At 41.7% G+C, this 12,671-nt stretch overlaps 1 protein-coding gene across 5 annotated transcripts in view; it reads right to left on the reverse strand.

Annotated features, from left to right (window-relative positions):
- ICE1 (interactor of little elongation complex ELL subunit 1) overlaps positions 1-12,671 on the reverse strand; it is a 60,355-nt gene that overhangs the window by 26,706 nt on the left and 20,978 nt on the right. For 4 of the 5 annotated variants that reach the window (XR_003004111.1, XM_024752506.1, XM_024752505.1 and 1 more), the window contains exons 8-12: positions 10,843-10,925; positions 10,586-10,625; positions 10,446-10,502; positions 3,828-3,914; positions 1,708-2,117 (exon numbers count right to left, since the gene is read on the reverse strand). Coding sequence is in view for 4 of the 5 variants with exons in the window: in XM_024752506.1 (XP_024608274.1) it covers positions 1,708-2,117; positions 3,828-3,914; positions 10,446-10,502; positions 10,586-10,625; positions 10,843-10,925 (677 nt within the window). In the remaining variant the exon portion in view is untranslated. Of the gene's footprint in view, positions 1-1,707; positions 2,118-3,827; positions 3,915-5,241; positions 5,306-10,445; positions 10,503-10,585; positions 10,626-10,842; positions 10,926-12,671 lie in introns of those variants that run through there. The other variant, XM_024752508.1, reaches the window with a different exon arrangement.

Here is a 12,671-nt window from a genome sequence, read left to right on the forward strand (position 1 = left end):
CCACGGCCCCTGACTCCAGGTCTGCTCTGGAAGCCTCCCTCCCCGTCTTGAGTGGTAGAGACCACACGGCCCCCAGGAGAGCCGGTTCAGCCACCCGTGCCCCCTGGTCTGCGAGACCCAGGGACTGACGAAGAGTCACCACCGTTGACATGAACTTGTTCCCACTGGAGAAATCCTTTCCTCCCTTGGATGGATGCTAGGGCACCATCACCCCCTGGTTTTCCTCTGCTGTCCTGACCTCTTCTCCTCCTCTTCTGTTTGGCCGCGTCGGCACTGACAGCTCTCCAGGACTGTCGGGACCTGACCCTCTCCTACACGTGCATTCCGGCTGGATGACAGCACGCAGCCCCGGGCCTCTGCTGGCCCCCAGGCTGAGGCACCCCGGCACCTGCGTCCACCCAGCCTGGCTCTGAGCACCAAGCCCATGGAAGGGGGTACACCTCGCACACGCTGCACCTGGAAATCCCGCGCACACCTAGCACCTAACATTCCTACGTTACCTCCCCGCCCAAAGAGGTTCTTCTTGTCTGTTGTCTCAACATCCTGAACCCCCCACTAGCCTAACAACCGTACCGCAGATCTCACAAGACGTGCTGCTCGCTCAACCTCGGGACCTTTTCCAAGCCAGCTGACTCAAATGCTACTACGGCTCAGGGGTCAAGAACTGAGGGAACTGCTGATTAAATGACTTCCCGACTACAGTCCTGCCTCCTTCCCGACGCTCCCCTCTCCCTCCCCATTCCTACTGCGACTAAACGAAAACCTTCAAGTGGAGCTCAACCATTAGCTCCACTTCTTTGGATCCATCGAGGCTCTCCCTTTGCCTTCAGGATACAATGGAAAGTCCTTAGGACACACATGGACCTGGGGACCCGGTCTGGGTGAATGCCCCCAGCGTCAGGTTCGCCCTGAGTCCAACACCTCTGTGTAAACGGTTCCTCCATCTGACACAACGCACCCCTCCACGCGCTCGGCCGGGACACCTGCTCGCTGGAGATGCTCCCGCCCGGCCTCCTTCCAGCATGAGCTCCGTGTCCAGCTCCCTCCAGCAGCATGCTTCCCAGCAGCGCGGACTCCACCACGGCCGTTATGGGGGCAACCGCCACACAAGACCCCACCAGGGGTGACCACAGCCCATGTCACCTCAGCTTTCCAGTGTCTAGCACCAGGTCCAGAACGTTAACAGACGTGCATTATGGTTTCCCGAATGAAGGATGTGACTCAAGGAGTCATTTATCTGTTCCTTAAGCCAAAAAGCATACAAATCTGCTTTGTCAAGACTAACTTCCTAAAAAATTACAATAAACCATTCTGCAAACACACAAAAAGATGATGAATTCATTGCATGAAGGTGGGGAATTCAGCAACCTAATTGACCTGCATGCTCTGTACATGGACTTCTCATCTCTGAAAGACTCCATGTCTATAAACACTTGTTTAATTCACTCATTCCATATCTGTTATGTGTCAGGCACTGAAGATAAGAGTAAGCAGTTAAGACACAGGAGACTTACAGTACACTGTAGGTTAAAACAATAAAAATGCACCCCTAGTACAAAATGAAAAAAGCCGTATGTGCACGTGGACCCGAGGGCACTGGCCCGCCTTGTTAAATCCTCACTTTCCTCCCCGACAGCTGGTCTGAGATCCCGTAGCAGGATGGACAACGTGGCCACCAAGTAACGCAAATACGAAGTGTCAACTTACAGGTGAGAGTGAGGACGGAAATGCACCCAGGTGTGGGGACGACAGCAGAGGGGGTGAGGGCACCGGGGAGAGAAGAGGAGGGGGCAGCTTGAAGAAGTCGACGGCAGCCTGAAGATCTTCATCAAAAGAATGATCATGATCAGAAAAGTCAGCACGGTCATCCTCATTCCTCTGCGTTACAGCCTCAGGATTCCGGCCCTCTTTAAAGACACCATTGTCACGGCAAGCTGCTCCACCCGGCCTCTCTCTCCCCGCGTCTTCACACGCAGAGAAGTCGCCCTCTATCTCCATGGACAGCTCTGCCAGGCACGTCTGCACGGCTGAGGTCCTGAGAGGGCTACCCCCTGCTGGAGGGGGCACACCATCCTCCCTGGACTCTAAGTATCTGGGGTTTTCTTTGGCAGGTTTTTCTGTGGGGAAAAAATATGTATAAAGAAAACTTAAAAAGACAATCCTTATTTTAACAGTTCAAAATGCCTGCATTAAATCCAAGTAGAAACATTTTTAAAAGGCAACCAATCCCTTCCTAAAGAATAACCTATAAGACTTGAACATATTCCACAGAAGTATGCTTCCCTCACAACAAGCGAACGAGAAGACAGGCAGGTGGATGGTGAGATGCCCGTGTCCCATTAGCAGCAGGGTGTCCGTGCCAAGGCACCCATCCACCGCCATGGTAATGGGGCTTGACGATGCCCTCATTCTCTTGGGAAATCAGCAGGACTGGGGAGAAACAGCTTCTGCATACAAGGTGATAGGAAACACTATTTTCCCTGTCTAAAATCAACCTATATTAGACTACTCCATGACCATATTTGTACAATTCTCTAACTAAGGAACCTGACTAGGTCACATAAATACTTTGCATTATAACGCAACAAGAAAACTACTAAAAAACGCTAGTTCTCTTTGGATTTGGATTTTGGTATACAGCAGTAATGGTAATTGTTAGTAAAAACATTGTGTCCTAGGAAATAACTAGAAATAACCATTTGTCATATTTGAAAGCTGTAAAAATACATTTTGCAGAAGGCCTCAGGGCTCCTCGGAGCAGTGTTTGATAACAGGGCTAAGGGAAAATACAAGCGGAACCTTAAACAGCTTGCAGTACCAGAAGTAAAGAAGTACTCAAAACAGGACGGGACATGCCTAAAAGACCCAGGAGCCAAACTAAAGATAGTCCCAATAACCAAATCTGGAGCAATATGAATAAGATAATGAAAGTACTGTATTATAACATACAGAATTAAAAAATATATATATCTGTGAGACTACACTGACAGAAATAGTGAATAAACAAGTAAGTGGTGAAAAGCGACAGCTCTCGCTTACTGAAGAATTCCAATTAATACACGTAGGAGGAATGAGGGAAATACAAAAAACGCTATTAGAGTAGTAATCGTAGCAGACAAGATCCATCAATAGATGCTAAAATCAGTGGGCTACAGTTGGAGAGAAACAGAATATTTGCAGTGTCAAAGCATCTCCCTCAAGATAATCAATGAATAAAGAAGCAAAAGAAATTTTACATGCAGGAACCTGGCCGACACCACCTTAAACAAGCAATCAAGGTTAACATCCCCAGTGACAATGCAGACCCACACACACTCTCCCCTGGCACACTACTGGGGAACTCTTGCCAAAAATACACAGCCTTGCTCTCATACAAGAAAACATCCCACAAACCAAAAGATTCGTATTCCCCAAAAGGGTCAGAGATGTGAGACAAAGAAAGAGCAGTAACTGTCAGACTGGGGGCAATTAAAGGAAGAATGACTGCTAAACGCAACATGGGGTCCTGGGATGGGAGGCGACAAAAGTGGGAAACTCGGTCTTCTGCGTACACCTGCCATATACACCTCCCACCATGTGTCTTCCAGTTTCCATGAATACTCCCTGACGAAAGGTGCTATTACAAAATAAAAAGCCAGATGTATTCACTGAGACTAGAAGTCACCCTGGAGGGAATGGAGTTCTGTATGAATTCAAGTACCCATCCTACTTTATTTCACTCTTTCAATGTGAGATTCAGGAGATATTAAAAAGTGAAGGCATATAATGCCCAAAGTAAGCATTTCTACTGTGTGTATGAAATGTACTTCTGGAAGCTTCTCTCTCACCTGGGACACATCTGCTGCCTTCACCAGGTAGTCTGTGTGTTGTGTTTATACAGAGCCAGAGTTCCTTCAGAAGCAGTTTTACTTTTCCTGTGAAAGACAGTAAAGTATTAAAGTCATGTCATTTGGCTCTTTCTACACGAGGCCAAAACACAGTCCTGTAAAACCAGGGTTTACTAGGGAATTAGAAAACCAGGCAACTTAAAACATCTTCCCCAAATTCAATCATTGCACACAATTCAGTTAGCTACTGATAAAAAGGTCTACTGATGGGCTGAATACAAGCTCAGGTTTTTTTTGGAAGGTGGGGTGCAAACAGGGGTAGGACTCAAAAAACCAAATCTACTTGTTAAAGGCCTTTATCACCATTATGAATGCACAGAATAAATCAATCTTTGGTCTATGTATTTTCTACAGAGTGATATGAGACTGGGGTCCGGGGGGGAAGCATAGATACAATGACCGATGGAAGAGATTAGGGCTCCAGGTAGTCTACAAAGAACAAAGAACAGTATCCCCTCAGTTCCATGAGGCTATCAGAAAAGCCATCCGAGTTGACCATGCTGTCATTAACTTAGGGGCTTCATGGATCTTGGAAAAAAATTTAATGGCCTTAAGGGGAAATGGGAGGAGACATAAATGGGTGTGTATAAACATGAATAGGGAGAGAGAATCACACATGAGCAGACACACAGAAAGAAGCATATGCTTCTATAAGGAAAGTGAAAACTTTGGAATTTTCATAAATATTTTTCAAACGGGTTTGATTTCCTAAAATGGTTAAGAATCACTGGTCCAAGTTGAAAGGCAAAGGGCAACTACAACAAAGACAGGCCTAATGAAAGTCATATAACATTAAGAATATTATACTATGGTTTTAAAGTCAATTTAACGTTAAGAACACAAATTTCCAAAAATGTTCCAAAGCAAAAAATATTCATAAAAATATAAACATGAACGGTTTGTGTCAAATATGCATAAAAAGACAACCCACACTAGTTAAAATTTAACTGAAAATAGCATTAAGTATTAGGTGATTTCAGTCCACCCCTACATTCTGTTATAGTTCATTGGAAGTTCTTAAATGGAATCATTTATTGAAAATACTGAAATCTCTGATCCAGTTATAGAGAGGCTAAAAAGACCAACCTTTTAAACCAAAATTTCTACAAGGAATCACAAATTTTGGAAGAGGTCAGCCCTATTTAAGTTGGCAAACTACATCGCTCTAAAAAATGAAGTCCATAGTAAGAGGACCAGGACAAATGGGGCACAACAACAGAGAAGTCTGAAAAGTTGGACATTTCCAACCTCTCCTGAGACAAATCAGCCACTGTCACTGTGTGTGAGGTACATCCATTTTTGAGTTTCAAAATTCTATGATCAAGTAGTTTATCTACATTGTGATTTAACCTACCCAAAAGCCTGCTTCCAAATACTGTAATCCCCTTTGCTTAAATGACCTGACCAGGATCCCTGCTTATTACGTATACCCAAAGCAGCAAACAAGGAACCTTAAAAAAAAGAAAAAAAGTTACTTTTCTATGCTTATGGAGGCTATTAACCAGAGCTAGGCCTATTTCAACCGAGCACTCGTTCATTGCTTCCAGTCTGACATAAAAGAGCTATCCATTCCCAGCAAAGCAGAAAATAATTTTCATTGTGGCATCATTAGTTGTGAACACCTCCTTCAGCTGCACTGCACACCTTCCCCTTACCCTTTACTCCTTTATCAAAATCCAGGCATCTCTGAGTACAGTATTTCTGGACTTTCCTACTCCACGGATTTGTCAGTTTCCACGTGAATAGCACGCTTCTTTAAACACGACAGTTTTATAAGTATGTTTTAATATCTGTACAGGCATGAATGTGGCTCAGAATTTTCCTTTTCAAAAATTAAATTATTATTCCGAACAGCTATTCTTTCCGATAAGCCTTCACCATCTGGTTTTAAAGTGTGTCTTTATAAATACACGTGGGGAAAATGCACATCTTTATGCCTGAAGTCTTTCAATCCAGGAACATAGCATTTACACATGTGTTCAGATGGTTTAGTTTTCCTTCACCGAGGCAGGCATGCTGCTTTCAGGTCTTTCCCTGGACATCTCAGGTCGGCTGCCACCTGAGATCTGGTCGTTCTTATTCCACCCGTTTTGATAGGCTAATGATGGCCCACTGTGCGTGTTCACTGTATATACCTGCACCTTCCCCAGCTCCTACACTTCTGTTTTCCTTTTTCCACACAGATAGTCACATCATTTAAAATGCGGACAATCTGACTCTTCCTTATTAGCACTCACAGCTCCCACTCTGTGTCTGCCCGGCTGCACGGCTCAGGGTCTCCAGCACACACAGAAGGGATGGAACGAAAAGCAGGCTTGCCTTGTTTCTGACAGTAATGATTATGCTCTTAGGGTTTCACCTTTCTCAAGTTCAAAATGTTTTTTTCTATTATTACCTCACCAATTTTCTTTTTTAAATGTGGAATGGGTACTGAATTGAGATGATCCTATCATTTTCCTCTTAACCTGTTGTTGTGGTATTCCTGAGATAAATCCTTAAGTCATAACTTGTCCATATTCTAAATTACTAATAGATTTGAGTTCTTAAGATTTCATTTAGTACTTCTGCAGCTTTATTCCTAAGTAACAGACTTCTGAGTCTTGAAGATATGTATGCATGTTATTCTTAATTGATCTTGGTACAGGGTTATGATAGTCTAAGAGAATGAAACAGGAAGCATTCTACATTTTTTAAGTTCTAAAACCAAACAATAATAAAGACATCAGTTTTTCACTTCAGGCTTGCTCACCTGCAAGCCACCTAGATCTTCCATGGTGTTGAATATTTAACTATTTTTAAAATTTTCTTCTGGGTTATTTTTCTGTTCAGGATTGCAACAACTAGTCCATGTCAATTTGAGTATGTTTTCCTACAAAATGGTCCATTTTATGAACATGATAAAATCTGAATATAAATTTGTAAATTAAAAATAATTCTCCAAATGTATTTTTAAAGCTTTCTCAGTCCTGGTGCGAGTCGGGTTTTGTTTCTTCCTTTCTTGATCAGATATGCCAAAGAGCTGTCACTTTCATGAGCATCGCAAAGATTCAGTTATTAGTTTTAATGGTCCAAAATCAAATGCCTTGTTTCCTATTTCATTAATTTATGTTTCCATCTTCAACCATTCCTTCCTTCTATTTTCCTTAGGTTTCTGCTGTATTTTCCTACCTTCTTAGTCATTCATTTTCTGTAATCCTTGCTTCATTTTCTATAATTCTTGCTTTCTAACAATCGCTTAAGACCGCAAACCACTCACTGAATACTATATTGACTATATCTCAAAGATTTTATTAAATACTGCCCTGCTTTTATTTCCAAAACAGATTAGTATTTCAGTTTTTATTTTTTCTGTTATCCAAGAGGGGTTTGTATTTATTATGTGTGTTCAGTTATCAGTTTTTCAGGGCGGAGGTAGGAGAGATTTTTATTAATATCCTATGAAATATCAGTATCTTCATATCTCCTATTAGATCGTAGCTTTTCGTTGTCTAGTAAATAGTCAGCTTTTATATATGTTTGAAAAAGTATTTTAAAGAATTCAAAGTTTGTGGTTTAAGAGTTATATGTAAATCATCCATCCTGCAATTATGATTCCAATTTATCTCCTATTTAAATTCTTGCTTTTACTCTGTGTTTCTGAGAAACACACTGAAGCCTCCCATGAAAACAGATTCGGTTATTCCCCCTAGAATATCCAAGCATTTTACTTGACATAGTTTTATGCTCGAAGGTCATAAGAGCAGTATCTTCTTGATGAATTGTACCTTTAATCAATCTAAATATTTCCTTTTAATCCATGTAAATTCATTTCTAGGTGTGAATTATTTCTTTGTCTTGTATTTACTGCTCTCAAGTTAGCATTTGCTTAGCATTTCTTTATCCATCCTCCTATATTCAATCTGGCTGCTTCATTTGATTTTAAATGTATTTCCTTTGAACAAATCAGAGATGGAGATCATACATAAAAATCATGCTCTACGGCTGGGAGGCTTTTCTAATGTAAGTATTGTATCAGTGTCCTGCTCTGGGAAGTCTCTTTCTATAGAATTTCTTGATCACATTCTCTCCTTACAGCTCTGCTCTCCCCTCTGAGAAGTCCTAGATGACTACTACAACACCTGGCTCTATGCTCCAGAGTCTTAGGTTTTCCCTAATACCTTTTATTTCCTTATCTTTCTACACCACATTCTCACAGATGTCCACAATTAAATCTCTTGGTTCATTATAGCAATCTTCCATTTGTCCACTCAACAATCCAGTCTTTCGAGTGGGTTTATTTCTACAACGTATGTTTAATATTTGAGAACCCCAACTCAGATTTCACAGCAGCAGCCTACAGATAGGTTCTTAGATGTTCTCTAAGGACTCTATTTCAATTGTTATCATTTTCTTCTTGTTCATGATTTAACACCGTTTCCTCAGGGACTAGTTTCTCTTGAGCTCGGTGCCTTTCTTCCCTGTCACTGCTTTTTCTCAGTGACGTCTCTCACAGCCAGAGTACATTTCTACGGCCTCCATTTTTAGTCCTATTCCTCTGGCAATCAATGCAGGCCCTCATCTCATGAACCCACAGGACCCTGTCTTCAGAAGGAGGAAGCAGAGTGAATACGGTTGTGAGGACTTACATGGCATATATTCAAATATCTCATTTTCTGGGAACAGGAGGGGCTATCCTTCAAAGCAGCCATAAGTAACCCAATTTTCTGACATCCACACCCACTCTGGGTCTTCCCATGTCCTAACAAACACTTCAGAGAACTGAACTTTGGGCCACAGCCTGTGGACCGCTGCCAGGAACAGTCTCGAAGCCAGAAGGCCGCAGGCTTCTCGCCCCTTCGTTGGCCCCCCGGCGACTGCCAATGCACTGCCCCTTCTCCCGTGCCCGCTCCTCTGACGTAGGGAAGCACACACTTCTGTGGTGAAAACCTGCTTTTTGAGGGCTGCTGCTTTCCTCTGTAATTTGGGGTTTCATCACCAACTGACACCACCTGCTTTACACCTTCCTCATTAATTTCTAGCATGTTTTAACTATCCTTTTCTTTTTTTCTTAATCTTCTGCCATTTTCATTGGAATTTGAAAGGAAGGCAGACCAACAAAACCCCCAGGCAGTCTTCTCAAAAGTGAAGCCGACCCAGTGCTCTTTCTGCCTAACTCGTAAGGTTTTTTCAGAAGTCAGGTATGAACAAAGAAAAGTGTTAAAGAGTTACTTAAGAATTAGGTATTAAACCCATTAAGGTCCACAGCTAAATAATCAGCAGATTCCTAAAGACTTCATTTATTTACTTGTTTGGAAAAAATAAAATAAACAGTATCCCTTCCCTCACAGTGAGGATAGATTAAAAAAAAAATTATTTGAGAAACTAACTAGTTCTTTGAAGGAAAAAGAGAATGTAAGGCTAGAAAGCAACTATGGAAGGGGGTGAGGGCTGTGTTTTAAATAGTGAGGCCTGAGAACAGCAGAATCCTAAAAGAAAGAAGGTTAAAGACCACACCTGACTGTTAGCTGGGAAAGCCCAGTGTTGCTGAGTCCGGCTTCTCTCAGCAGCACCTATTACTCAAAGTCCCACTTTCCACACCTCAGAGTAGGAAGAGGGGTCAAAAGCACATAGAATTATGCATCAGTGATAGTGATAAACAGACTCAGGGCCCGGGCAACTGCAAAGTATCAACTGTTAGTCTTAAGCCTTGATGTATGGATTTTAAAAAAAATAGATAAATAAAGGAAGGAAAAAAAGGTAAAGGAGACTTCTGAAGAGACATTACATACTTGCACAAAACAGTGTTAAGTGGTTTTAATAATTTCCATTTGGAGAAAACATGAGTGACGTGAAAATACCATTATTTACTTATTTGCCTTTTTAAATGTATCTCTACCAAAACAGTACAAGATAGGCGGAGAAGAAATTCATAATCTCTTTTTTACAACTAGGAATGAAAACACAAAGAAGGGAAGTCAATGGCCAAGGGTCAAACAGTAAGTGGAAAAACTGACATGAAACTCCAGCATCCCCACTTCTCGTGTTACACCTCCTCGTGCACAAGGTAGCAGGCTCAGTGCTGCAACGTGCCGGGGACGCTGGGGGCGCCCCTGTCCTGTGAGCACCACTGCGCTTCTCTGCGTAACTTCCGGTCTTCTGCAAAGCCTTCTGTCTTCCAGCAATACACTGCAGAGCTTTGACTCCACAGTTGCCCTGCCTGACTTTAACCATTTTTATATATTTGGCACCTATGAAATCTAATACATTAACTTGATAAATTATAATCTAATGAGGAAACTATACTCATTTATTGAAAAGTGTGGAAAGTATAGCTCTCCCAGTTTTCTTTCCCAAGGAATACTGCTTTTCAACTCTTTCATTCACTATATTATTTTATCAGACAGCAAGGTGATAACATACACAGATCTAATGAAGACAGGAAACAGGAGATGGCTTCTTCTAACAAAAAACATGTACAAGCCCAGGAATTCCCACAATTATAGGTAAGAGTAACAAGCAACCTCCCAAACCACTAAAAGAAATGCAAAGAGACTGAAACTAAATTTGCAGTATACTTACTTTTATCAATGCTTCCATAAGAATCACTTGAAATTTGTGTTCCAATATGTCTCAACTCTAAAATGTGGGGAAAAAACAGTTAGAAAAGAATACTGTGTGTCAAAATAGAATTCTTAAGTAAGCATTAACTGAATACTCACCCTTTTCATTTTTCTGTTTAGAAAATTCATCAAGCTTTTCCTGTGAAAACAAAACACGAGCAGTGTTTGCAGTGGATAAAGGAGTGCTAGTTCTAGACGGGATGTAAGAGGGGGCGACCCAGGGGCACTGCTGACTGCCCTCAGCTGGGGGCCTCACGTGTGACTCCTCATGACGAGGACCCACGGGGCTTACAGAGGACCCAAGGAGTCCCAGAGGGAAGATCTGAACATGCGTGGGCACTGCTGTTATCTATTACCTGTGTCTTCCTAAATTCCTTTTCAAGTATTTTCTTTTCATTCCTTAGTTGCTTGAAGTCCTGAGTTTGCTTGACAGCAGCCTCTTTATTTAAAGAGTGCAGTGAAGTAAGAGAGAAAAGTAATTTACCACATTTATAATTACCATTAATGAAATTCTCAAAATAAACTACTGAGAGCTTTCCTCGTTTCTTAAAATTTGAAACAAATTCTGTAAAAAGTTACTATTCTTTCGGTATTCTATCAGAATCAGGGATAAATGCAGGAACACTTTTGTTTAAACTATTATCTACAAAACTGAAGAAATGGCATATAGGCCCTAAGACTCCTTTCCAATCCTGAAACAAGCCAACCCCAACCCTTTAGTCAGGCAACAAGCCAATGTACAAGATCTTTAGAGGGAGAGGCTGTGGTCCCCTTGTTCTTCAACAATCAGGAACATTCAAGTTTTAGAGACTTAGAACTGTGATTTTATCAAGCAATAGTTAAGACCATTTTCTTCATTTGGGGGAAGGGACAATCTTCTCAATGTTGACTATGTTTTTACTCCTTCCTGCCTGGAGTTCCCTTGCATCAAGCCAACTCATCCTAAGTCCCTATATCTTTACATAGATCTACTTTTAAGGTATTTTTATAGCTCTCCTGTGGATCTACAGCAAATTCTTAACTCGAGTTTTTGGTTCTGAATGGTTCAAATATACTATTAAGAACCTGAGCAGTACTGACTTTATCTGAATATGTTCACATACAATTGCTATGAAAAGTAAAATCCTATAAACACCACAGTAACAATCCTCTCCTGATTCCTCTAACAAACTTGAGTATTTCTTTACCTGATTTTTAGCCCTGTCGCTTACTAGAAAAATATTTTTGTCACATGGGAAATATACTTTCGCTTCAAAGGAAGTTTGCTGTATAAGCTTCATGTAGTCTCACAGGCATTTTAGATCCCTTTAAAAATTTTCCTTAAATAGACATTATCTCCACACAGTAGCAACAGAAGGTAATACTGAGAAAGAACACAGTGATGTTGTACTTACTGCCACACTCAATGTTTGTGCAACAACCAAATCAGAGGAAAACTTGTTAGCAAAACATTTAGAACCTAAGTCTGAAAAATTGGGCTCAATTAAGGCAAGTTAATAACTGGAAATATATTCAGCAACTTCTATTCAAATTCTCACTTCACACTCGAAATGAAAATAAACTGTTCTCCGACAGACTTGCGGTTGCCAATGGGGGCTGGGGGAGGGATGCAGTGGGAGTTTGGGGTTAACAGATGCAAATTATCATATACAGAATGGATACCAACAAAGTGCTACTGTCTAGCACAGGGAAACTATTCAATATCCTGTAGTAAACCATAATGGAAAAAAATATTAAAAAAAAGAATGTTTATATATGTATAACTGAATCACTCTGTACAGCAGAAATTAACTCAACATTGTAAATCAACTATACTTCAATTAAAAAAAAAAAAACAAAAAAACCCCGTTCTCTGAAGCAGAGGACTACGGGAGTGATGACAGGGCAAAGAGCAGGTCCGTGAGCCCCACAGTTATGAGGGCAGCCCCAGCCCATGCTGGAGAGAAAGGAGGAGGGCATCAGAGATGGACTGGCAGGTCACACTTGTCTCTACTTGATGTTATTTCCACGTCACAACCACCCAATAAGGAGGAGAAAACAGAAGAAAAGATCTCGGATTCAATTCCTAAAAGGGCTCTTAGCTGCCACAGGAGGGCTGAGCAGACTCTCACGTGGCCCTCTGCCTGCTCAGTGTAGACAGAAGGCCCTGAGCAAACTTGGGGTGCCGGGGGCAGGGGGGTGGTGG

The sequence above is a fragment of the Neophocaena asiaeorientalis genome, unplaced genomic scaffold (assembly GCF_003031525.2).
Source record: "Neophocaena asiaeorientalis asiaeorientalis breed wild unplaced genomic scaffold, Neophocaena_asiaeorientalis_V1.1 scaffold52, whole genome shotgun sequence".
Taxonomy (NCBI): Eukaryota; Metazoa; Chordata; class Mammalia; order Artiodactyla; family Phocoenidae; genus Neophocaena; species Neophocaena asiaeorientalis.